The sequence below is a fragment of the Anopheles coluzzii genome, chromosome 2, assembly GCF_943734685.1.
Source record: "Anopheles coluzzii chromosome 2, AcolN3, whole genome shotgun sequence".
In the NCBI taxonomy this organism is placed as follows: Eukaryota; Metazoa; Arthropoda; class Insecta; order Diptera; family Culicidae; genus Anopheles; species Anopheles coluzzii.
Window position 1 is genome coordinate 124,830,685 of NC_064670.1, and position 27,854 is coordinate 124,858,538.

Below are 27,854 nucleotides of genomic sequence, written 5' to 3' on the forward strand. Positions count from 1 at the left end.
AAAACTAGGGTACAGTAACGATTGCACGGAGCTTTGGGAGAAAAGTTTCTTGCAAAGTGGTTAGGGCAATATGCTTTTCTCAATCTTAACTCTTCAAATTGCTTTACTTTAGGATGTGCCGCAAAGTTCTATTATTCTTCTTCAGAAATGTGGTGTCTATCATTTACCCTTCTGATTAACTGATTCTGGAGCTGTCCCATCAACCAGAAAATTATATTATCTCCAACATTTGTGGTTTCAAATAGTATATCCTTCCAACAAGTTCAAACAACGAAACATGCTTGTGGTGTGGCAACTATTCCCACCAACACGAGATGATGCCGAGAACGTTCCTTCGAGTATCCTTCCCAGAGCGGAAATGCAATAAAAAGTACTTGAATGAAACCGAACGTTGGCTTTTCCCACTTGTTACACCTTTGCCACGAGAAACATGGACGTGTGCAACGAGAACCCATTGAAAAAGATGTCCGTGTGTATGTGCGAAATGTGCGAGTTTCCCGCCGAGTTCCGGACCCGACACTGGGCCACTGTTTTCAATGGAAAGAAGGAGAGAACTATCCTCAGTAAGCCGTGGAATTCCAACTGGAGAGCAAACATCCTTCGCCGCGAAAATTCGCACTCTCTCTTTCTCCCGCACAAAGGCTCTCTTCCTCTTTTACCCATTTTGGTTCGGATATCGGGATGATCCTTGATGGGTGGTGGTAGTACACGCGCTCGGCAGCCGTTGCATACGCATCAATCATCCTTGATTTCGCGCTGAGCACTCATCCCAATTGCATTCACGAACTTCCCTTTTTGGTAGACAGGGGGAAGAGAGCCCAACTTCGGCAGCCAGTGCGAGTGCCGACTGAGCTATCCCAGTCAGTTCGCCCCAGTCAGTCAGTCAGTCAGTCAGTCAGCCAGCCAGGCAGCCAGCTAGCCAGCCAGCCAGTCAGTTCAGCAAGGATAACGCTCCGAAACGGTCGTCCTTGATTGCATCGGGCCTGCTCGATCAAAGTAGCGGAGCGTGCGCTTCGATTGCGCTTCACTAGGCAGCACAGTGTGCTTTCCCGGTTTGTGCTGTACGTGTATGTGTGAGTGTATGTGTGCGGGTTGATGTATTTTTCACGGAACGTTTTTCCGGACGCGCTCGAGTTTGTGTGTGTGTGTTTCAGGCTTTTTTGTCAAGTGTACGACGTTGCATGCCTTTTTGTGCACAAGTGTGTTTGGTTGGGTTTTGTGCAAACGGAACAGTTTTCCCCCTCAGTTTTACCCCACGGAGAAAAAGCTTCGGGGCAACGGCAAAGACGGCAGCAGTGCTCGTGCTACTCTCTCTGTGTGTGTTGTGGTCGTGTACGTATGCACAGGTGTTTCTTGCAGGAAGGTCTAACTCTCAACCACCAACAGCCGTTCATTGTCAGCCCCGGACTGCAGATGTTGCCCCCGGTTTACTGCGATTGCTACTGCTTCCGGGTGTGTGTGTTGCTATTTTTGTACGTCTGGCCGAAATTTTCAGTGTCACTGTCACGGGTGCCGGGGAGCAGAGCAGTAGAATATAGGCGAGCGTTGTGAGCAAAACTGACTGACTGACAGATTCGGTCGTTTGGTCGTTACAAAACGAAGAACTATCACGATTTTTTTCTGTAATGTGGCAGCAAAAAGGAACTATGATTGTGTATAAGTTCAAGTGATTGCCCCTCCGATGGGACGAACCTTTTCCCCTCCCCGTCTGGGGCAGTGATTTCTGCAGTGATTTGCATTTTTCACTCGATCCCTTGTGACCAACATCGCCGCCTCCATATTTGCAACGGCTTCACGTAACGACCGATGGCTTCGTAACGCGTCACCACACTACTCGAGAGTTGGGGGAGGGGGGTGAGCAGAGAGGTTTTCGCCTGGCCTTATGAAGGATTTCCCTTTTCTTCAGCTTTTCTTTCCTGTTTTCATGTGCTTCCTGCCTGCTTGCCTACTTCATTTAGCACTCTGTCGCTCTCCACTTCTTCCTCAACATCACCCGCGCGATGATTGCTACGTTGCGGAAAATTAAATATTACCACCACCTTTTGCGCTGCGCCCACAAACCGCCTACCTACTGCACCACTGCTCAGTGCACAGTGTGGAGCCTGCGGCGAGGACTAACGCTATCACGTCTGCGGCCTGTTATGTGATTGAGTCTCAAGAGATCCTTGTTTCCTGCTTGAGCACTTATGTGGTCTGCATTTTCTGGCTCCTCAACGCCTTCACAAGGACTCCTAGCACCCCCCCCCCCCCCCTTCTATAATGTGAACGTGCGAAAAAGCTTCCCCCACATCGACGGTACTTGCGGTCCGAGCAAGCAGGCAAGCAAGTTTGTTGTGCCACCAAAGACCTGCGGGAGGTTAAAAGGGCGCTCACTTTAGGGGCCCGTTGTGTGTGTGTGTAAGGCCAGAGAACAAAAAAACACACGCCGCCGCTGGCCAGCATCGAGCACCGAACAACATGTAGTACAAGTGTGGTTTTCCCATTTTTTCTTCTTCTTTTGGCCACCCACCCATCACTTGACAAGTTCCCTTGCAAACATAAACACTTTTCTGCCGGAAGGCTTTACACACTATTTCATCAAGAAGATTACATGTGGAGGAACAACGATGGAGAAGGAACGAAGGGCAAGAAAAACGATTCTTTACTGTTTTATCTCTCGATTGCTTTTTTTGTAGCAACGAGATCAAGGAAGAACGCCAACGGACCTTCAAAGGATGATATGGTGGGACAGTTTTTGGGCCGCGGTTTTTGCTATCTGCTAATCTTTGAAAGTTCACAGTCGAGACGCCGAAAAAGAAGAAGAGGCAGCTGACACGCGGGACTTTGCCTTTTGTTTTCTGGTTTGTACCTTTTGCTCTAAGCCACCCCCCCCCCCCCCCCCCAAAACGTGAGTGTTTTATGGAGTGGCTTTTGTGACGCCTTCACCAAATTGCACCATCGCTTCGCCCCGCGGAAAATGGACGCGCGAAGGACGTGCAAAAAGTGCTGAACAACTTGCTGTCTTGTGCCTTCAAACGGGGGAAGGATTTGCAGACTAGCGTCGCGTTTTCTTTGTCGCATTAACGGTGACACTTCTGTGGAGGCTAATGGCTCTATTCGGGGCCATAAAAAGGATAAACAAAGAGAAGGAGGGAGTCCTAGAGAAAGCACACATTTTTAAGCATTTGAGTAGCACCAGGTGTGTGGTGGAGTTCGAAACAATTAAAACAATTTCAATAATTTGTAATAAGGCTGCTTTTATACATTTGAAGTTCAACATTTCACACAAAAATAAGGTTATTATACTCCCTTGCGTAAAATGCCCTATCATCTCAATAAATATCGCACAATTGTTCTTCCTAGCGCTTCAATGCTTTAACAACCTTCAAGACAGCCACCGAGACAGCCAATCGAAAGGCAGAAAAGACGGCTTCCCTCTTTTACCCACTTTTACGAGTGAGAGGGAATGCGGAAATCTTCAAAAATTTCGGGAACAAGGATGCTTTCTTTTCCCGAGTGTACACACGCATTTTCCACATTCCAACCGCTGCCCTTTCGGAATGCTCCCTTGCGCTTCACGGGTCTTCGATTGGGAAAAAGTTTCCACAGCCGGGGAAAGTACGAGGGCGAAGTAGTGGGACGTTATTTTGCATGACAAAAAGCACACAGACACACCGAAACACAGGCCCACCCTTTCCTGCTGTCTAGGGACGTAAACGTACACAGGAAGCGAAAGGGAGAGGAAGATGGAGAGCAGTTCCGATATATTTGTTCGTCCAACCATCACCGACACCCACCGGGTGTGGGTGGTTTGCTAGCACAACTTTTCCCTTCAGAAAAGCTCCTTCCTGTGCTTGGCTGTGTTCGATTGTGTGTGTGTACAAAAAAAGGAGAGCTAATACATTAACAGAGGTAAGACAGAAACGGCAAGCATGAATGTTTTAAAAACGTGTCCCCAAATTTGTTGCAAGCCGATCGCGCTCTAACAAGCAAAAGCACCCCCACCTCACGAGAAATAATGGTAACGAAGCCAAATAAAGGGCAAAAGACGGAGAAAAGAAGCAGCCAAAAACGAAGAATGTGTCGCAACAAAGCGATCCGTTTTCAAATGCTCTATAATGGATATCCCGAGATCCTTTCCTTTGCACCCCGGGCGCCCATCCCCATTCGTCAAACTGCTCTGCGTTCAACGCTACACTAATCCCAGCTGAATGCTTTTTGCTACTCGATTAATCTCTTATCGTTTGTGAATCTTCCACTCGTTTGATTCCTTCGTTCGTTTTCTTATCTGTACGCCGAGCCGAGCCGCAAGGATCACACACAAGCAGACACAGGCAGAGAAAGCCTGAGCGAGCCTGGATGATGGTTTTGGCAATTGAATTTACCTGTAGCTCCCTGAACTCACCGACACCGGCACTCTGGTTCGCTGGAACGCGCACAAAAGGAAAACTCATCCGATGGGTTTCCTCCTCCTGCTGCCTCGTTTTGCCTTCCTCCGTCCACCGTCTCTCCAATGGTACCGCGTCGATGCCTTTCGGGAAGTTTGTCGTTACAGTTCGATGATGACGGCAGCGAAGCCTTCGGTGCTTGACATCGACAGCGGTGATGGTAATATTCGGCGAAAAAAGTGGAACAAACAGACAAGAAATCGGCATTTTTAGCGAGCAAGGGAGGGCTTGTTGGAGGGCTCGCTTGGGAGTGGGAGGAGATGATAACGATGATAATCATGATTACGATGCTAAACAAATCGGCTCTATCGGGATTACGTGGGGGCGTACCAACCAGCAGCAGCCACCGGTCCGTGCAAGTGTACTGCGTACTCATAAATTGTTGGAAATGAACACAGGGAGAAGGCAACGAAGAAAAAAAGCACCCAGCAGCTCCAAAATAATGTCTTCGACGATTTACAACGATTTTCCCGACATTTTCTTGCGTTGTTCTGTCGTTTTTGTGTGCCGGTTTGCTCCATCACCACCATTCACCAGCATTTCTCGGCGCACGGCTGGCTGAATGATGGCATAAATGTCCCAGAGCCATTGTATGGTACACGCTGATGCTGCTGCGTGCGCTCGGAGAAAGGAAATGGGGGAAAATTTGAATTTTCCCTCCGGTGACGATGGATTTAAAGTGATGGTTTAAAAATAAGTGATTCACATTATTAATAACAAACCATCAGGACGGAATCTGGCTCCATTAGGGCGATTTGTGCTGCCGTTTGTTGGTTGGAGAGATGATGGGATGGTGTGACGTTTAATCATAAATTTTCCACTTGGGACTCATTCGTTCACGACGAATGGTTCCCCTCTTTGCAGTGTTTAAAATCCAGCAGAGCAGCAGCAGATGGAGGAAATTCATCCAAATGGAGCACTAGCGGAGAGAGTGTCTGCGTGTTCGGAAGGCTGTCCCCGATGAGATATTATAGTGCTGGCAAGAAGAAACAGCAGTGGCAATCGTGCCCGTTTCGTTTCAGCCCACATCCTTGGCCGACGGCCAGCTATCGATTCGCAAATAATGAAGCGAACACAAAGCGTAACTGATTGTCAGTAATTTCCCACTAGCTGTAGCTAGGTCAGCCGGGTCAATATTGTGTATAGTTCTTGTGCTGTTTTGGCACTGGACACAGACATGTCGTTATCGGCAAATGGCACAACAATGCAGGGACCGATGGTTGTTCGGATTCGGCATCCCTAAGAGAAAGACTATTATTTTGAGGAAAGGAAAAATACATTCAGGCGAACGCATACACACACAGGAAATCAACTGCCAGCCAGTGCTACAGGGCCCGGGATATCCATATCCTTCGCTCATCTGTTTCACCTTACGGACGACATTTGGGTTTCGTTACGGGTGCATTAACATGAAGACATTTGCTTTCCGTTCCAGTGCCGTCACCCGGCGCGTGCGAATTCTCCACCCATACTGAGGGGTGAGGGCACCCTGCTATAGCGCCCTGCTGTGTGGAAATGGCCTGTCGCTCGAAAAAAAAATAGGAACGTTTCACTCAGCCATGCAGTGTGTCGCCGCCAATGTGTGCGATATGGCGGGAATGGAACAGCTGGAACCGATACATGGCTCTCCAGTGCTGCGAACAAACCTACCAGCACCAGATCATCGGAGGTCGGGAATGATTATCGGTAGATTTATTTTATCCTACACTTCCCTACGGTCCACCTACGGGGCGCAGAGAGTGATGGCCTTACGGTTCATTTATACCCCCTCACTGCAAGCTTCAGCAAGTGTGATGGCCTCTTTGGCGGTTGATACCGATGAGTGGTGTGTGTGTGTGTGTGTGTGAGCAACACATTACTGCAAAAGGTATCTCCCCTTGTCCGTTCTCGATGTCAACATATCCCCTCTGCGCGGGGGAAACGCTGCTGGTGCGGAGAAGGTGAAGACAAACATGGAAAGGTGAAATGAGAAAATCGATAGTGATGGATAGCAAATTCAAGGGAACGCATTCAGATCTGGCAATGTGTTTGGTCAGATTGATAACGGCTGTGAAATGATAGGTCGCTTGAAGGAACGGATCCAGTGCGATCGTTGGGAACATTTGCATTCGAGTTTCGAGCAAAACGTACGGCCGATTGCATACCTTTAGGGGCGTTTGTGTATGAAAATGCAGTAATGTATGAAATTCCCATAATAAACGCCTAAAAGTATACTATTTTTACACCAAACCATGCTTTTATACCTTTTTAAACGCAAAATACTGGGGAATATGTTACATCGTTCAAGAAAAGTTACGAAAATATCTAAAATTAAGTAGCGTACCTGTCATCTCTCAGTGTCGATCATAGATTTCGCAAACAAACTTTCCGCTGTAGTAAACTTATCAATTTGTGCATGACGTTCACCGAAATAAACTATCAACACTAATACTCGACGTTGAGCTGCAGTTGACGGCAGTCACATTGACATCCACGTGCTGCGGTGGGTGGTGCTGTGAGTGGGAATTACAACGAACCCCACACCCCCTCCCCAAATTCTGCCACTCCATCAGACAGCAAAAATGAAGATAAATCTACCGTACTGCACTCGTCCCCTGGCTTCACCGCTCGGCTGGGCTGGGTGGAGTGATTTTCCAGTTCGCGAATACTGGTGGACGGGACGAAAAATCAATCAAAAACAAGCATAAATGGAAAAGAAATAACAACATCGAAATTGAGTTTTATGGTTCGATTCCATGACTCCATGTCATGAACACATGACATGCGTGTGTGTATGTGGTAATGCTAGAGAAGGTGAGGGTTGTGCGGACGGGTAAAATCTGTCCGACCAAACCAACCAGACCAAAGGACAAAGTTTACGTCGTAAAGGTGCGAAAAAGCTTGGCTGCACCGGATGGGGTGTTGGCGCGACGTGCCAAACGTGAACACAGCATGATATGCTGCTCAGCTGGGGGTGAGAGCATCGCGTACTACATACAAGCGCGCACACACAATGAGCTACATTACACACCCCGCGGGCTCTTGCTCGTAGTACGCCCGCGATAATGTGCTGTATGAAGTCTTGCAGATGAAGTTTTCTCCATGTTCATTGGGCCAGTTCTAGCACGAGTGTCCTGGTTGCCGTTCCGTACCGACCCCGCGCGCCGTACGCGTACCCCTCCCCGTTGATGCTATTTTATTGGCAATTTAATGCAAACGCCATTTTACGATCCCTTTTTTCTCTTTCCCAAAGCCGCCTTTGTCCTATTCTTTTCTTATCAGGATGATATGTTCGCCTACTTCCCACTCTCCCCCCCCCCCTCACTTTGTCTTTACCTACTCTTTCGAGATGTTACGCATAAAATTTTCCAATATATTGGCAAGCTTAATGCAATGCTCTGTTCCATTTTCTTGCGCTAGAATGGAAGGAGCGCTTAAAATTACGTTACGTACCGTCGCCTCCGTCCCAGTGTCGGCGCCTCGCTCACCGCAGCGTGCATAAAAGGAAAGCATCTTTGTTCGATACCAAAATCAATTCTCACCATTTCCACACTCCCGCGTTCCTTGCAAGCGTCTTCACATAATAGAAACGCGAAACACCACCACAAAAATACAAACATACACATTGCTCGAACCGCTGTTCGTGCACAAAGAAAGCATTCGCAGTCGGATAGCAAAAATACTGCTGAACAAACACATTCGCTGTACGATTCTGCCTCGATTTGTGGCACTTCGTTGACGCGCGGCAAGAGCGGGGTGTTGGTGATTGTTGTGGTGAAGCGTTAAAAGAAGCGCCATTTCCACCAACCCCCGTTCCAACATTTATTTTAGATACACCTTCTTATTCAAGGCCAACATTTTCAGCACCTTCAACACAGTGAAGAAGAAAAAAAGTGCCGTTATGCCTCGTTTAAAATTGAGTGCAAATACTCCTTTTCTTGGCATGCTAAAATATAACCACTTCGACGGTTTTAGGCGAGGAGATGAATTGTTATCGATTGCTATTCTTTCCGGCCCGAACCGAGGGCTGAAGGCTGAAGTGGGCGAAGTGAATGGAGAAGCAGGGGGAGGGGACTTTTCTTTTCCAGTTCATTCGATTTAGAATCCTTTTTTCAACTGGCAACTGCGCACACATACAGCGCGGGCATTTTGCGAGGGAACTACCAGCATTGGCGTCTAACAAGCATAAGTAATCGTTTTAAATAAATTATGCCTTCTACCTCCCCCCCCCCCCAGAGTGTGGTGCTTTGTGCTTTTGTGGCCAAAGCTGTTCGCTGCCTGATAGATGCCGACGTGTGCGACTGGGTGTGTGTGCGTGTGTTTGATAGGGTTTCTTAATTTATTTCTAAGCTCTCGAAATCCTTTTGCCAGTGCGCCCGGGTTTGAGGGTCCTAAAGGCTGGTCTCGAATTGCTCGAAGGTTGTGTGTCGTGTTTTTTGTCCGCTTCTTCTCCTTTGGGCTTATTGGAATTCATTGGATCATTCCGCACATGGTTCCTCCGTCACCGTACCCTTCCCCCCGTCCTCAGCATCTCTTCGCCCGATAATCTTCACGGAATATGCTCCCCAAAGACGTAACCGAGCACCCACCCTCCCAGGCAAGGATTTTGGCCAAGCCGTACGTTTTCCAGACCCTTTAGAATGTATATTCCCTCCGGTGAAAAAAGGGATTCCTTTTTACCCCTCGGTACCTTTAACGCACTGCCACGCAACCGATCCGGCGGCAGTGGAAGCCAGCGGAGAATGCTTCCCTCCAACCGTTGGTTGCCATTTGCAACGGGGAATAAGGAGAAGCAAAAAAAAAGACAAAACATGACGAAAAATTGAAGAGAAACATGATCTAACGAAAACGAACAAAAGTCCTGTATCCTTAAATGAAAATATTTATACAGCTTCTTTTGTAGGATAATTTATGAAACAGAAGCGAGCTTTTCGGGACGAAGGTGGCGGTGACGATGGGACAAAAAATAGGCAACATCAGCAGGTACGCACAACACCGGTGTGCTTTACTAAAGGGTTGGAACACGAGGAAACGGACAAAAGGAGGTGCCTTGCGGTGAGCCAATTACGGCGGATTTTGGGTTGATTGGTTGCGTAGCGTCTCTATTCGTGCTCTCACTCTCTCTCTCGTCCTGTGTTTCCTCTGGTTTACCTTTAGCGAGCACATAATCAGTTGCGAAAGGAGCTGCATAAGAAGCACATTGCCTTTCATTCTATGTTCTGTGGCGATAAGAGAGCGCAGAAAAGGATAAGGAACAATCACAATGAATTTCATAATACCGAAAATGATTGCCCTCCAGCACGGGTTAGCCCAAGGACCTAGCGGCAAGTTTGCCTACCTATGACTTCATTTGCGCGCGCTGATGCAAACGTTGGAAGGGTTTTAGAAAATTATCAAAACACAAAAAAAGAGCGCTTTATCCAAGGTAACAGGTGAAACCGTATACCACGTGCCTCTCCTTTCTTCGCCATTAAACATCCTTTAATGATGCGAACGAAGTGAAAAGAAGCGATTTGGAAATTCGATTCCCATAATGGAATCCACGAACCCTTTACCTTTGTGAGCAGAAGGAGCAGGAGGCAAGGGATCTCCCGATACCCACCAAACAAGCAGTTGCCTGATTGCGTCAATATTTGAGAACCTCGCTAACCGGCGGCAAAACAACGCCAGTAAATCGAAAGCAAAACCATCCCACACCGTCTCCGCCGCGATATTCACCCCGCGGCTATCACCCTTGATGTTGACGGCGAGAGAAGCAAGACGGACGCTAGAACTTGGGGCGAAAGTACAGTAAATTATTACTTTTCGGAAGCGGTTCATTATCGGTTCGGTTTCCCAACATAAGCATCTCCCCTTCCAACCACCCAGCCAACCAGCGGCAGATTGCAGCGATTCGGAGATGAAGAATTTCCAAAGTAAATGACCCATCCATCCTTCGCGTTCGACTTTTCGGGGTGGCTCTTTAACTTTTGAACGTAAGTTACTTTGCTCACTTTGCACATCCGTCTTCTTTTCTGGCGGAAAGGCTTCAAGCCTCCACTCCCATTCCTCCTTCACAAAGGCAGAAGGATTCATTTATCTTGGTGGATGGCTTTTTTTTACACTTCCCTGACACTTTCTTACGGTGAACCAGTTTCTAAAAACAAGACATCCTGTGTAGTCTGTGAAGTGGTCATCAATCTTTGCACAGAGTGTGAGAAATGCCACCAACCCGAGCTTAGCCTACTCCAGTGTCTTTCGAGCCGTGCTGTGCCCTGGGTGACAGGCACGCGGCGGCGTTGATTGGAAAACGACCGGCGAAGGATATTTGTTAGATTAATTTAGAACCCGGTTCAGGAGATCCTGTGGGCTGGCTGTGGGACAAGAACCAGGCACACTCTGGGGACTATGTATATCTTTCTCTATCTCGCTCTCTCTCTTTCTCTCTCTCTCTCGCTCTGTCCTCTTTGGTTTTTCAGACGGCGAGCGAGATTGGCTCTAATTACGGTTTAATTCAAATTAATGTCAGTCGGATCCAATTTATGACACGCTTAAAATGCGATTATCATCACTATCCCATGCTCAGTTGTTGGGGAAAGAGGAAAAGAGGATGAACAAAGCAAAACCAACCATGTCGCAGTTGATATAAAAAGATTTATAGTAAAACTACATGTTGCTGTTGGGACAGTTTATCTGTCGTGGAAAACACTAACCCATCGGGATGAAGTAACTGAGCAAGAGCAAATAAAAATCGTATGTGACCATGCTCAATGACAGAGATAATGAAGCTTTCATAAAGAACTAATGGAAGTAGTTTTATTGCATATATTGCATACATTTAGGAGGTTTTGTTAATATTTACGCCGTAAAGTATATTATGAATGCAATTGTTTGGATAACATTGCATACATTTAGGAGTTTTCCTTGTAAAATTATGCACCTCAATATTTTACGCCTAAAAGTATACTATTTCTTGAATAAACGTTATTAAATACGGGTTTATAAGTAACTTATACTATATATAGAATAGTTGCCCCCGTTAGACTCCGTAAATCCATCCAAGTGTTACCGTCGGTACAAATCACAATTCAGCACTCTTGTTCTAACGTTCGAGCACAAACCGAGAGGACAAAAACCAACACGCAGCGAAAAAAAACATCCAGCAACACGTGTCTCAGTAAGATATTGGTTCCCAGAGCACATGCTGGAGAAAGCATATCGTGCCTACCGGAACGAGATGGTTTTGTGCGCCCGTGTGCAAAAGGAAAACACAAATAAAACCATTCCACACCGTGTGTGCGTTGCAAACGGGGAAACGATAGCACAGGCCGATTGGCTCACGAGCCACCGTGTTCCCAGAACGTCGTGGTTTCGAAGACATTCTCCAGATGCTGTGAGCGTACCGGGGTTCGTCCTTAATCCGGGTGAATATCTCCATCATCGCTTTAATCGTTAAATTGCTTCGGTTTGCCCGATTTGCTCGCTCGAACAAATCGAACACGACGAGCAGTGGGCTGTCAGCTTTCTCAACAGCCACCCCGGCCACCACGGGGCCTAGTCACGAACGTAACACATGCGTCGCCAAACAACGGACCCAAAGCGTAATCTGCTGCTGCTGTACCGTATGCCGGTGAAGAGCAAGTAGAGATTCTGAACAGTCTAACCATTCGAATGGGGAACGTTAATGCGGCTTTTCTATCCATTGCTCTGTCCTGTCCAGTGTTTATCCTCTTCCGGGTTGGTTAGTCTGTAGCCGTTGGATGCTGCTACGCTGGATTCTATTCCATTTCGGGAGTGGACTATTGATTGATTTCTGCTGCTTCGACCTTCAAGCCAACGGCCCCCAACCTTCCTAGAATGTCCATTCCAACGATGAGAGTTCGATATAATTTTCTGCCCTGTAATGTGCATCCGCACGACTCTCAGGGAGACGAGGCTTCCCCACACTCGACAGGATGAATCTAATTAATTAGCCTACTCGACAAGCCTTCATCGTCGTCATCATCATCATCATCATCGTCATAATCCCCTGCACCATCCATTTTCATCGGGCCCTGTCAGTCCAGTGTGTCCAGCGTCAAAGAATAAACTTATAATCTGCAGCGAGTAGGGCAGAGGAGAAGAGCTCTGAGGATTGAATAGCACGGCTTGGTGTGGTTTGTTTGTTGTGCTGATTATTTGCAAGTATTAGCCTGTTCGCCGGAACTTCAGTCCCAGACCGCTCCGCCACCACTGGCCGATTGTGTGGTTCAACTTCGACACCAAGAAGCAACAAACATAAGTGGCCAAAGTGGTCCACAGGGACTCCGGAGTGGAGCCATCGTGCGAAGGGAGGATTGTTGAAAGCGGTTCCATTAAAGCTAAGATGTTTTCGCTGCCCTCGACAAACAAAACATCGAACGGACGCTTGCCGGACCGTCTACCTGGCAAACAATTGCTGACCAGTGTATCTCCAAAATCCTTGGGGAGAGTTGGGAAACAGCTTACACACACACACAGGTTAAACGAAGCACGATGTTTGGCAATGGTGCCGAAGGTCAAATAATAATTCACCCCCAAGGTATTGTTTTCATTCGTGCTTTTGGAAAAATTGTTTCCATTGGAAGTGGAGAAGGTATTTTGAAAGTTTCAAAAAAGTGTTTCTGACCAAGGATGCCATAAAAGCAAAAAAGAAAAAAAGAAAAGAACGGTTTTGGACTGATCAGAAGATAAGCTGTGGGTTTTCTTAATCGAAATCATAACGATACATTGTCGTGCGTGTGTGTGTGTCGTGCCGCTGTGGGTCATTTAAAATCCGTCCCTAGCAGCAGCAACAAAGAACCAAGATGTATTGGATGACAGCAGGACCCTTGGTCTCTGCCTGGTTGAAATTCAACCCAATCTATTCTTTCCATTTCACAACAGGAAATGAACCTGCCTGAACCGTTCGTTCGACATTACTTCGGGCGGAGCAATCAACCGGAAAAGGATCCCGCCTACGTTCTCTGAGAGCTTCAGGGGTGGTTTTGTGGGTGCGGGACGTTACAAGCCGTTTTACCACACACCACACATGGTTGGCCAATCAGACCAAAGCCATCAATGTCAGGGAAATATTTCAATTACACTCATCCACCACTTTCCTGGGGTTCGTTCGCTCCGTCTACACACATTGACCACACACAGCCGCCCCTAGCGTGCTGCTGGGATGATGTGCTGTCGTGTGCTTTTTTCGGTTCGTCCGTTCTTCGATCCTTTCCCCCAAGTGCCGTTGTGTCGTCAGTGGTGCCTTCCTGTGTGGCCGGCGCAAGAAAACAATCCTCCATGCACAGGGCGGTGAAAATTCCTTCACACCTTTGCACACATCCATCACTGGGGCCGGGTATAGACACGTTGTTGTTACATCCATCTTTTCCGTATCGTTGTCATCGGATATTGTCAGTCGGGGGTTGCTTCTCGCACCCTCCAAACCCTCCTCCTTAGAGTCCTTTTTAATAATAGTCTCACAGCTAGTATGAAATCCTGCTACGCACGCCATGGTCCAGGTACGATACACTTAAAGTTGCAATAAAATAGTTTCAAAGTGGACCAGTTGGTGGCATAAAAACGAGCTGTTGATGTAGGGAGGGATGGTTGCTGACACCTCAACAAGCGACAATAACAATAAAAACATCCCTTTTGACGACAGCCACGTCCACAATGTTATCCTCGAAGTGGACTGTAGTGATGGTGCACTCCAACTGCCATAACATCCACATTCAACGATAAGATGTGTCCAGCTGATGCAGCAATTGTGCTTTGTGTAAGAAGCTGCTTATTAGTCGTACAACGCGCGTACTCACCTCGATGACGTTGATGAACTGCACACAATGCTCGGGCAACAGCAACAGCGGGCAGCTAGTAGTCGTACAACACACGATGGGGCTACCGCCATCCAGCCTCCATACAACCCTTCCTCTGGCGTACAATGCAATTGTCAGGGAGCAACATCAACATGAAACCTAAAGTCCAACCATAGAGAGCATCCGGTAAAGCCACAAAGCCACAGCCCACAGAGTGTTCGATCTGGCAGCAAGTTCTCTCGTCCTTACTACTTCACCCTCCCTCCCTCCCACCTCCAGCCTGTCAATCCAACTCGGTCTGCTAATGGAGTCTAGGACAATGCTGGAAAACCCCAAGCTCTTCTCGCCGCCACCAACATCACACCGGCATCACACCCGGAAATGGTAATTACGCTCCGCAGCACAGCGAACGGAATCGCTCCGAAAGACGAACATAATTGACTCGTTTTCACCACCTGCACCGGTCCGAACCAGGGGGAACTCGAGGAAGATGTGATAAGGCTCGATGGATGTGCGATGCACTTGAAACTTGTCTCGCATCCACCAGAGGAGGACACAGAAGAAGATTCTGCCCTTCTACCTCCGGGAAGATCGATTTGAGTTATGTATCCGGTATATTGCAACTCTCATTTCTTACGGGATGGGTTCGCTTTTGTGCCGTGCGCATCCAGGAAATGGGTTTGTTAGAATGGATCTTTGTTTGATACTCCGACAGCGGGGTGGAACATTTGATTGTACTCGGAAGCGTTCGTTCCGGTGCCGCAGGACGGGGACAATTTGCAAAACTTTATCGTACACTTTGCCTCGCTCGCTTCTAAAACTAGGTAAAGTTTGCTCGGTTTTGCGTACCATGCGCTTGAGATGCGCTCGAGAAAGTTGTGCACTCTTACAATGGAGCAGTAGGATTGCACCAGAGCTGGAAGTCAGGTGTGCCAGCTTAGCACGTCGAGAGCAATCCACGAGACACAGAAGCTTTAAATTTCAGTCTCATCTGCTCCGTCCCCCGTCCACCGTTCCTCTCCTCTCCGAGCGATCTTTTTTAAGGACACATCGGTATGCTCATGTCAGCGATGTTACGTACCCGCACGACACGTGCGTCCCTGTGCTAATCCAATTCAATCCAATCCGATCCGATCCCGAGCTTTCTTCTTCACCTTTGCCGTGTACGTGTGAGTGTTGGCTGGTGCGCTTTTGCTAATCAAACTGAAGAGAGCAAAATCAACGGAAAATTTTCATTAATGAAATTGATCCGGAAACGAAACGCGCCCTTCCTTCATCCGCAGAGCTCCCGCCGTACCTGCTTACCGGTTTCGGATGGATGGAAATCGAAGCAAAAGTTTTCACACAATCCTTGAGAGGCGAACGGAGCGGAAGAAGATGGCGAGAGGGACGTATTTCCGAACAATAGACGCACTTGATGAACTCATAATTTCGCGTCTTGAAACCGTCTTGAGGATCGTAATCCTGCGAGATATATTAGCTTCAAGTAGTACTGCAACTGTTCCACCGGCGGCGAAGTAAGATAGGAAATCACTCACTCAAAATGCTGCTGCTAGTCCTGTGTTCGAGAGCACCTCTACACCGCAGCGGAATAAAGGTATGGCGCATTAATTAAATCGCACCCAAGCCGACTACGAGAGCAAACAGCGGCTGAAACTTCCTCCAAAGCCACCGATATTATTCGCCCGAATCACTTGAACAGGGATGGCGGTGTTTGCGCTCTTGTTCTCAGTTGTGCCCGCTTCATCATTTAATTGCACTGCAGCTAGCAGTAGCAGGACTCGTTAAATTCTTTCGATGCATACTTAAACAGGCCTCGGCTGACATTCAGCGTTCATTCAGCCCCGTTTTGCTAGACCCCGTAGCGGATGGGGAAAAACGCCACTCGGTGTATTGTGATCTGTGAGCACGGTACGGGGATATACGGCATAGTATACCGCGAGGAGATGCAATTAATAATTTACCTTTCAACATCTATTATGATCCACGAGAGCAGAAAAATGCGGATGTTCTGCTCATAAATGGTAGCCACGCGTAGCCACGCCGACGAGGGTTGGGCGGAAAGTTCTGTTGGCGTTTCTCACCACAATAGTGATTGTTATTATTTCATGTTATTTGATACGACTCACATTAAATGAGGTCGTTAAGGAGAAACCGACATCAATTAATGCTGGCCGCTTCTTGTTACAAATCAGTTTCACCAAATAATGAACGGTCTGTAACGTAAAACCGCCAAGATGAAAGAGAAAATAACTAAAAAACAGAAGATTGTATTTAAAATTGCATACATTTAGGCGTTTTGGGATCACTGATAAATTCGCTAGTAACCTCACTAACCAACGCCATATTTTAGGGGTAAAATTAAGCTATCCTTGTTGGAGTACACTTAATTTGCTTTACCATGAACCAGAGCACACACAAACACACATATGCCGGTTGAGAGAGACAGATTTAATTTCATATTTTATCCATCCCACTGGGGAGCACCCGGCTAACCACAAAGGGAGCGTGCCACGGGGAAAACGCAAGCTCAACCTCAGTGTGCTTTGATTATTTGCCTCCCTTCATCCTGCCTCAATCACACACACACACACTCACCCACCATCATCGTGAGATTGATCCTTTTGTTAATGTTCTCGCCCCGTGCGTACCTCTGCCTTGACGCACGGCCACACAATAGCACAGAATGACATTGACGATCGGCGCCTGGGCAAAACCCTCGGTTTACCCCGGCACGCCGGTGGACGCTGGCGGTGGAAAATGGCGTTTACACACCGGGTTTTATCCCTGCTTCGTCGTATCCCATTAGGTTTTTCGCTCGTATTATTGCTTCCACTGACATTGACACGGGATACATGCAAAATTAACTCGCTTAACCTGGAATTTTTATGGTCCCGCCGTGGTACCATCCCCAGAGCATGAATATATTGCGAACCTTTCCGCACTTCTCCCTCGAGGCGTAGAAAATGTGGAAATTGTGTGGTTTGTTCATGACCACGGAGCTCTCACACACCGTACGGTGTGTCGCCGTCCGGCTCTACAAAGCTTATCTTGTATCGTTCCCGTGCTCGCTTTCCCAGCGCGTACGAGAGGGGCTACCTGAACCGTATTTCGCCTGTATAGACGCTATAGCTTTAGTTGGTTGCCCACACTCGCGCCGCCAGCGTCGTTGTCATCGTCGTAATCAACCCATCCCACTGTCATTATGATTGACGGAAATATGAAAATTTGCTTCACCGAAAACGACGACGACGACGACGCGCTACGCTCCAAAAACAAACACACAAACTGTCAAAATTTCATTCTCATTAGCTAAAAACCAAATCACCGCAGCTGGTGGCGTCCACCTGTCGTCAAGACAAGCCGCCATCGCCGTTCTCTCCACCCTCTTAGTTCTGTCCGGACAACACGCTCGTGTAAATTTGTGCATAGATAAAGAGGATATTTTGTCACATCGTGCGACCGAAGGAAAAAAAACCCCATTCTGGCCGAACCATTTATTATTATACCGTCGCCATTCGTGGCCACGGCCACGAGAGCAGAGGTTTGCATTCCTGGAAAGTAATGAATAAAACATGCTGCCAGGATAAGATGCTGCTGTTGTTGCCGCTACTAAACCCAACAACTGTTCGCTTAGCTAAAAACTTAACTGATTATACATTCGCTGACACTTTTCGACACGCGTTTCCACGAGCGTGATTCACGTGGCACCAAAGGCGCAAACGTGAAAATGGTTACTTATCTTTCAGCCGAAAATGTAATACAAAAATGGAACCTAAAGCGGATATTTTATGGAACCAAATTAGACAGAGAAAGAGAAAGAAAGAGAGAAAAAAGCGCACCCGAAAGTGAAAGGAAATGAAGTTCAGTGGCGTTTAGTGGTTCTCGGGACAAAGAGAAGAGGAAGCGTACGTGGGACCTGTGGTCACCCACCCGTTTTTCTATCCGTCGTGTACAAGAAAGCGTGGCGGGAAGGGATGCTACTGAGCGGATGACGGAACCGACACCGGTCCTAGATTAAATTGAAGCGATCAAAAAAAAAAAAAAACCAAAACAGCCAACTAGCCAACGCAGCAGTAGCCGCAGTGGCGAATGGAAGGTTAACGAAACGGAAGAGATTAATGCGTACCTGGGTTGACGTTTAATGCCACATCGCACACTGTTGGGTGGAGATGGAAATGGCTTTTACAGCACCATTTTGGCGGTAGACAAATGGCGATGTCCTTCTGTACTGGTTGAAAAATCGTGAGCAAGCTTTATGTGCTGAACGTGCACCAATCGTTTAAACTCTTCCAAGCGAAAATCCATCAACAAGTATAATGCGAAACAATTGCATACCTTTAGGCGGTTTGGCTATTGCCTTCATTTTATGGGAGTGAATAGCGCAAAAGACGCCTCGCACCTATTTCTTTTCAACAAAAGTACAGTTTGAATAAGATTATTAAAGGTGCATGTTTGGTAAATTTAACCAAATTACAATTTAAATGAAAAATTTTTGTAATTTAAAATAAAATCAAACGACCTCGACGTGCAAAATCCGGGAAACAAAGTGAAGTTCCACTATTACTCGCCATGCACCAGCCAGCGGCTACTGTACTTTTTCATCTACTTTAATGCCGGACACCAATGACGTCGAAATACAACACTCCAATACCTCCCTTCGCCAGCCCCGGCTACCTAACCCAAAAGCAGAAAGGAAGCAGCAAAGCGAACAAAAAGGGCAGGGAAGTTTGTTGGCAATGGCCGCACCACCACCGAACCAACCGGAAGGACGGAAATTTGTTCACGCCGAAGAAAGAGAAATTTCACGCCAAACAACGCGCCCGACACTCCCCGCGCACTGCTGCTGTCACCTTACCCTTAATACTTTGTGGCAAAGCGGAAGCGTACACACACGCGCGCACACAAACGCACACGCTATCCCGGTGCGTGTAGACGGTCAGGAGGAGCGACATTTGACCTGCATCCTGTTGCTGAGGAGGAGTTTGGGCGCCGCTGTCCGCAACCGTACCCACACCTCCCCGCCAACTTTGGTGGTCATCAGTTGCTTCAATCATTATTCCGTTCCAGCGTTTGACGGCGCAACAGTGTGCCGTTTTGCTTCGGCGTAGTTCACCAATTTTGGCTTTGCCATCATCTTTGCGTCGAACAGGAAGTCCACGTTACGCTTACACTGGACGATGATCGTTTGAAGGAAAGGCAAGCAGATTTTCTTATCGCCAGATAAATTCTAGTATGTCTTTGGCTTTGGTTGGGATTCGTCCTATTCTCTCACCGTAATCAGTTTCATGGAGGTAAAGGCTGGTGTAATATAATTTAGAACCTAGCATCCTTGACCATCGCCCCGACACACTCCCTTGGAGCGTAAAGTGAGGTAAAAGGACTTTCCGAACACAATTTCCGTCGGATTTTTGGGGCCTCCATCCCATGGGTGAGGAGTCCTGTGTTGTCCCTCGGTATACCTTTTTCGCAAATCCACGCGGCATTAATGGAGATTTATCTGTGTGCCTTACACCGTGTGCGAGGCGGTCACTAGAGGTCGCTCAAATGAACTATTACTGTGGTTGGCACCAGAGAACATCAAATGCTTTTCCTTATTTTTTGCAGTTCTAACCACAATTTAACAAACAAAAAATAGACGAGAAAAGAACAAGAGAGGAAAAAACAAGACTTCATGTGGATTTTGTAGATGGAAGGCGTGATTTACGACAACTTCCTGCTCCTTCTCTGTTCCCACTTTCACACACACACACACAAGGATATCTAGGAACAATAGATCCATACAAAGGGTGCCATTATTTTTCCACCTTCACACCACGGAGCGCTACGGCCTCACTTGAAAAAAGGTACTATATCATCGAAGGGATTGGCCCTGGTGGACACCTTCCCGATGGTGGCGCAGTGGGTTCTCTCCCTCTCTTTCTCCCCTTTTGCCCTTCACCAAAAGATTATCGTTTCTGTCGTTTTCTGTGAGCCGTGTTTTTGATGGATGGTTGTTTTCGTTCCGCAGTTGCGTTCCGCTTGGACTGTGCTGGTGTTGTTTCCTGTGTTTAGTGGAAACGATTTTCCTCCCTCGCAGAAACAGAAACGCAATCGGCCACCCAGTGGGTGAGTCGCCTGGGACACTATCGATCTGGCTGGAAATCTGCTGACTCATGGAACTTCACGCACTAAAGCCGGCAATCACTTCCGTGGCTCCGTGGTGGTGTTTCGGGAAAATCATTGTTTGGTGGAGGCCGGGTGGCCGGGACTAATTTCGTTTGCTTGGAACAATCCTGCCTCATGGAACGCCCGACATGGGCACAGTTATGATATCTAATTCATTCAGTTTAACCGTTTTCCGTACCGCAGAGCAGTCGCAAAGGTGCGGACCCAAGTGCTCCACAGCGTATTCTAGGCATGACATTCACCCACCAACCGACCGGGATGTGCCGTGAGTGAAAGTGATGTGCGAGAAAGTGAGGAATTGAAGCACACAGACACAGTCCGCTTTTGCCGCAATCACTGCACCATGTAGCAAAAACATGCACCGTCAGCACCACGGCATCGGAGAAGAACGCTAAAGCAACACTCCCCGCGCAGTTACGCGCTTCAACTCAACCAAGCTCCGTGACGCCCAACCAAGCTCCACCACGATTCCAGGCATGGAAGAGGGAGGGCAGCAACAATCCCGTAAGATGGCCCTCAATGGCCAGAGCCATCCGCGGTACACGCGCGACCTGAAGAAGACGCATGCCGACTCCTGGCCCAGCACCACCAAACGGGCGTCCCTGCCGGCCAGCCCCAAGATCATCAAAACCACCGAGGACGATACGAGCGTCGGCGACGTGTTCGAATACTGCCAGCAGACGCCCGTCACTACCCCGTCGACGGTGGAGATTGATTATGGCGCGATCAGTCCCCGGTTTGAGCGTAAGTATTGCGGCTCAGGGGCAGCCGTTGCCAGTTTCTAACGCACCTCATTCGACGCCACAGGTAAACGGTTCGAGTTTTGCTATCCCTCCGTATCGAAGGAAGACTTCTCCAACAGCATATCAATCGACACGCACGACATCGATCGTCAGAAGAAACGAATTTATCCCAGCAAGACTCCCGACAACTCGCTAGAGAAGTAAGCAGCTTCTAGCTCAAAACACCGATTCCCCTTTTAACTAGAGTGTAATTTTCTGCCCCCCAATGTTCTAGTGAATCCATTCTGGACGGTTCAATCGCTAGTTGCAGCTCGCCGGGCCATAGTTCCTCCACCCGGGCCAAGTCACCATCACACTCACCGAGACATTCGCGCCGTCAGCTCAACAGCGAAATCATCAACATAACCTCAAACCCCGGCTATCAGGTACGGCATTGGGGATCACAAACAGTGCCGCCAGTATCAGCCTACTCATTTCATTCTTCTTCCATGCTGCTAGGTCCTAAGGAATTCACACTCAACGCTCGATCGCACCTGCTCCGACAGTGTCGTCTCGCTGACATGTCGCAAATCCACCAGCGATCTCACCCAAACGAGCGATCTCGGTATGATGAGCGGGATGGGATCGTCGGGCGGAGGACGGCAGGGCAGGCGCCGAAGCAGCCACAAGGGAGGGCTCGCCTTCCTGGCCAGTCGGAAAGGATCGCGTGACTCGATCAAGAGTGCGGCCTCCAATACGTCCGTCTTCTCGAACGAGGATATCGGTCCGCTAGCATTCCAGGCTTCGGCCCGCGGCCGTCAGCGCCGTACGTCCAACTTTCTCGAGCTTCCCGTGCCGGATCATGCGCGGCCGCGCGTTTGCTCACTGCCCGAGCGGCCGTACAATCCACGCCAGAGTGACGATCTCTACCGGTTGCGTCACTTTTCGATCAGCAAGGGCACGGTGGTGAACTGCGGTGACTCAATCATATCGCGCCGGTCGAAAAGTAACACCAGCGTCAACTCCACGGCCAGTCGGTAAGAACGGAATGCAAGGGGTTTAGTGAGAATGGTTCATAAATTAAAAACTTCCTCCAGCGCCAGCGAAAGGTCACCGTTCGAGGGATCGTGCTGCGGTGGTGGATATGCAACCGTCGACTCACTGCCCTCCTCGCACGGCGAGGACGATGAAAGTGAACCAATCCCGACGAGGTAATATTCCACTAGCGGGCGGTGGTTTTATTCCTTTTGCGTGTGTGTGACATTGAAAATGAAACATTCCAAACTTTCCCGCTCGCGCAGGTATCGCGTCGTCATGTTGGGCGATTCGGGCGTCGGCAAAACGGCCCTGGTTTCACAGTTTATGACCTCCGAGTACATGCACACGTACGACGCCAGTCTCGGTAAGTAGCCGGAACGAGGGAATCAAGGGCGCGGGAAGGGCAGGGGAAAGCCGGAACCATAAAATGGTGGAACCATTATTATTAATTGAAAAGTGAACTACTTTGTGGTGGAAAAAATGCAACCTGCGGCAGCGTTTCTGGGTACATTGGGCAGCAGTGCAGTGCAGTGGGATGCACTTTCGTTAATGACAATGCTGCAGCAGCACGGTGCGCGCTGCTAGTTTTGCACCCTTTTATGATGCACTCCGCCATTGCTCCACACTCATTACTTGCAAGTAATATTCAGCAAATTAGTTAGAACTGGAAGACGCAGAGTGTGCAGCGTGTGGGCGAACATAACCAAGAAAAAGGCACTTGTATTACATATTAACGAAGCTCATTACACGATTTATAGCATTTTGGAGCAATGCTCGCTCATTTACTGAGTGAACTGTTCTATGTGCGTGTGTGTGTGTGAAAATAATGATTTATTCTCGTTTGGGGCCGGCCAATGTTCCAATTAGCTCGAGCAGTAATAGGAACCGGAAACAGCGCACATTGGAAAAACCAACCCCCTCCTCACACACGCACACAGAAAGCGCTGCGGGAAAAACGCGCAGCAAACAGCAAAAAACAAACGGAGAACAAGTGTTATTTTCATTTCCACGAATCATTGATTTAATTCTACCCCGTTCCATTTGTGCGGGCTGAAAAATTGAGGACCTCCGGGGTAGAAAAAGGCAAACTGCGGCATGCCAGCAAAGAGCACTTGTGCGCTTCCTTCTTCATCCGCTTTTCCCCAAATACGAGAACGGTTCGAAAAGCGTAGTTATTAAATTCTATGCTCTGCCTCTGCATGGCGGGGAAGAAGAAGCACACGCACTTGGCCTGGGGGTTTGGGGACTGGAAAACTCATGTCAGATTTGTGGAGGATGTTTGTGTCGGGGGGTGTGTGTTTGTGTGTGTGTGGTAGTAGCACGAGTGGAGGAAGAATGATATTTCGAGTGGTAAAATGTAATTATCAAAAACCCGAGAGGCGATGTGAGATGAGCTTTGAATCGGTTTGTTCTTTTCTCGCTTTTCTCTTTCTCTTCGTTTCTTCTCTTTTCCATTTGTTTCTCTCTCGCTCTCCTTCTCTCTATCTGTGTGTATGTGCGCCTGTTTGTGTCTTGGCAATTTCACAAAAATCCCCAAACGCGGCGATACTTCATCCGTTACATCCGTCGCTTTGTGGCCTGCAAACACTTCCCAACCGCGGACCGGAAAGATGATGAGTTTGGCGAGAAGACCGTTAGCGTGCTGCTGGACGGCGAGGAATCGGAGATGATATTTATCGACCACCCGAACGTGGAAATGAGCGTAAGTAGTCATTAGCCATCCCCCTGCTGTGCACTTCCCTATCAGCTAAATAAATTGCATTTCAATGTATACAAACACACACACACACACACACACACACACACACACACACACACATTTAATTGAACTGAAACCCCAAACCACACCGACACATACGTGTTTGTGTTGTGCGGTTTTCCAATACGTGACCGACGGTGATACCACCAAATGTGTTGCCCGAAGTGATAATAAACCCCCTCCCGCTGCGCTTAATCTCTTCTGTTTTTCCGTGTGCATTCCAACAGGTGGAAAACTCGCTCTCCACGTACGAACCGCACGCCTGCGTCGTCGTCTACTCGATCGTCGACCGGAACTCGTTCCGGGTGACGGAGGAAATACTCAACTATCTGTGGTCCGAGCACTACACCAAGGAGAAGGCGGTCATCATAGCGGCGAACAAATCCGACCTCGCCCGGGCACGAGTCATAACCACAGCCGGTAAGTGATCGCTGCTGGTGGTGGTGGTGGTGGCGCTGGACAGCCAGAACCGGCTCAGAATCGAGTTTTTCACTAGGCCAAAAAGCGGTTGTCGAGTCGCTTCGGCTCGTATCGGTTTGTCACATTTATCACGGCCTTTTTGACCTCGAAAGCTCGTACTGGGAATTGGTTATTCGCATGTTTGTACATGTTTCTGGCGTATCATTGCAGAGGGAAAGCAGCTCGCCACCTCGCGCGAGGCAAAGTTTATTGAAACATCCAGCGGAATTCAGCACAACGTCGATGAGCTGCTGGTGGGCGTCCTCAAACAGGTACCAGACCAATCGCCGCGGTGTTGTATTTTTGCATCAAATCAAACTGAACATCTCTGCCTTACCCCTTTCTCTACCCCCTAACAGATACGCCTGAAGGAGCAGCGGGAAAAGCGTGCCAGCGCAACGAATCTGCGCAACTCGCGGACCCAGATGTCGCTGCACATTGCGAAGGAAATTTTGCACAAAATTTGTCTCACCGACATTACCAAATCGAAAAGCTGCGAAAATCTGCACGTGCTTTAAAAGCGCGTTGGAGGAAACATTTGCGTTTGGGGTTTGTTGCTGAATGCCTGCAGAGCATAAAACCGTAATTTGTTATTCAGTGCCAAAAAGACGAGAAGCAGCTAACAAGTGTTTTATTGGGGGACCTTGCGTGTGTGCATTCGGGAATGGAAACGTTCCTCTTTTAACTCGCCTACGAAACCGAGCCGAGCTGCAGGCCTACCGAGCCAACCCGGTCGGTCGACCTTTTGATGAACATTTGCCCACCGAGAACGAAAGAAACGAAAGGCGACCAAATCACGAAGGGAAAGACAAATCTGTGCGCAATGAGGGGGAAACCACCCCGCCATAAGCGGTAAAACGATGTTACATGTGTACGGTGGTGTTTCTCAAGCACAACCAAATAGAACAGGAATTTTGTGTGTGTGTGCTCTCATATAGGCGTATATAACGTAAGCGTAACGATACAAACAAAACAAACCGTCAACCATGCGTGCTTGACACAGTGGGAGACGAGCAGACGATGCCGAACACGAGATACAGGAACACTTCTGGCGTACAGTCTGTTCTAGCATCTCTCGCAGCAAAGACTGGCTAATATAGCTCTATTTACAACACGCACAACTCTATCTCACTTTCGCCCGCACACTCTCACCCATCTCTCGGATATAGTCATCCGTTCCCATCGCCACACCATGCACAAGAGCACTGATATTTAAATATACAATCTGCCGTAGCAAGAAAGCAAAGCAGTTTTAAAGAAGCACGAGCACGTAACGAACAAGTAAATCTAATGCCGCATGAGCTGCCTAATAACGGGAGAGTCTTGATAAAAGTGAGCACTTGTGTGCCGCTCGTTGCATACTTTTAGGCGTTCGATGAAGATTTGCCTAAAAGTATGCAATCGGCATACTGTACAGGGCTCTCTCTGTTACTTCAACGTTTTAGTTCATCAAGACCGATCAGGACGATCTTCTAGCTGACCGTGCGAGAGGGTCTCGACTGTTATTAAATCGAATGCAGGATATCTTTACAAACTTACTACTGGGTCATACCAATCACAGAAATCATATACATATATACAGAACAAAAAGAAACACGCATATATACAAAGATATAGCTATATACAAAGAGTATACACATGTTAATAGCCTATTTATTGATATATGTGGGTGCGTGTGTGAGTGTGCGCTTGTGCGGAGGGGGCGAATGTGTTGGCCCCGGTCAGATGTAGTTATGTGTTGAAGTTGACATGCACACACCGTTTTCTAACGCTTTTGATGGTGCAAACGCATATGCTATTTGTGTGACTGTTTGTGTCATTAGTAAAAAACAGTGGATAATTAAGTATTGATTCTTATCCTCATTACACTAATTGCAAGAACGTTTCATTGCGCGAGGAGAGATTATTCCTAACTGTATTGAGGTCAGCCCGGCAGCATTCCAAAGCTCGAGTTCGACTGACGGTGAGGAAAGTGTGCCTCGCCAACTCCAGCTACTAGCTACCGGGCTTTCTGTTTCTCTCCCATGCCCTGATCTATATCTAAGCCTTCAAAAAATGTGTCCCCTTCTGTTATCTCGCCTTCACTCCCAGCACTCTATTGCATGGGAAGCGTTAAGACGTGGTCGTAAAAACAAACTGGTGCAAGTTCTCTGCCTTCCGCGCACCTTCCCATTCTGGCCGTGTGCCGTAATGCGTTCCGGGAAAGAGAGCAACGTCGTAAAATGAGAAAAAAGCGGTTACTGCCAGACAAAATTAGATGCTTTCTGTGGTGCAGTGTGGTAAGCCGGTTTGCATTCGCGCATCCAGGGTTATAAAATGCAGATGCAGAAGCTTTTGGATGGTTCTCCTATCACACACCGCTCGCACCTTGCGCCCGCTCCTTCACCTATAGATCAACAAATCAAAGAACCCTCTTTGTGTGCGTTTATAACGGAAAGGAACATTATTCCAGTAATACTCAAGCTTTAACGTATATCACAGAACGATGCGGAGTAGAAACAAAAAAGTATTTAAGAAATGCAACACATATTGAAAATTTAAAAACATTTAACAATAACTGTTTCGATATGATTTCTGTTCCATCCTAACTAAACCCTTTGCACATAATCCATCTACAATAGAACGTTCGGCAAATGGTGAGAGCTTTAAATGTTTGCAAACACACATAAATCACCCTGCCCTACCCTTACCATCCATCATTGAATCAATTAGAAGAGAAAAAAAAACATTATTTTTGCACACAAAGCCATTGCGCTCGATACTACTCCGCAACACCCCTTTGATGTCTCTTGTTAGGTGTTGAACGACATCTTTTTTCTTAACCAAAACAAAAAAGAAACGTAAGATCCGTAAATACAACCAAATTAAACATTATCAAAGTTTTATCTAATCAAATGGGGGATCAATGAAGAACAATATCAAAAGCAAAGAAAAACAAACGAACTAAAACCAAACTTCGGAAAGGATGAATTAAAAACCAAAACTAAAGCTCGAACTAAACAAAAAACAATGCACTGCGGCCTAAAGGAAAGGCAACCAATCAATGCGTAAATCGAATGGTTGTCGGAGGAATACTATTAACTATTGAAAAAAAAAAACTACATATAATAAAAATCATTGGAATGAGGGATGCAATCTTTTGAAACGAAAACGATAATCGTTCTACTTACGTTGACTGAACTAGTGAGTGTCTGGACACCGCATTTGTCGTTGAAAAGAGAGAAAGAGAGATAGGAAAGAAACTATGAAAGTATTGTAAAACTTAGCAATGAAATGCAATGTCAGTTTCCAAAGACCTAAAACACAGAAGAGAAAAGTATAATAATGTTACTAACTTCTGAGAGAATAAAACGAAAAGATTGTTTCCGGTAGATTGTTTGTATAAAATACTGCAAAAATCTGTCAATTATTATCGCTCGGCCGGACACTCTTCTTAGTGTTACATCTCGTTCGAAACGAGAGAAAGAGAGAAAGAGAGAGAGCGAGAGAGAGCGAGAGAGAGAGA

General features: G+C 47.5%; 1 protein-coding gene across 8 annotated transcripts; it reads left to right on the forward strand.

Annotated features, from left to right (window-relative positions):
- Positions 1 to 420: 420 nt before the first annotated feature.
- LOC120950585 (uncharacterized) lies at positions 421 to 27,854 on the forward strand. Of its 8 annotated transcripts, none has more exons than XM_049605621.1 (11): positions 421 to 1,079; positions 20,555 to 21,115; positions 21,179 to 21,314; positions 21,389 to 21,539; positions 21,613 to 22,130; positions 22,191 to 22,304; positions 22,395 to 22,495; positions 23,742 to 23,833; positions 24,118 to 24,310; positions 24,521 to 24,621; positions 24,709 to 27,854. In XM_049605621.1, the coding sequence occupies exons 2-11, from the start codon at positions 20,848 to 20,850 to the stop codon at positions 24,865 to 24,867; spliced, it is 1,833 nt and encodes a 610-aa protein (XP_049461578.1). In that variant the 5' UTR covers positions 421 to 1,079; positions 20,555 to 20,847; the 3' UTR covers positions 24,868 to 27,854. The 8 variants fall into 8 exon arrangements, with proteins under 8 accessions (XP_049461578.1, XP_049461580.1, XP_049461577.1 ...); XM_049605623.1 differs by having other exon boundaries at positions 20,560 to 21,115; XM_049605620.1 differs by having other exon boundaries at positions 421 to 1,073.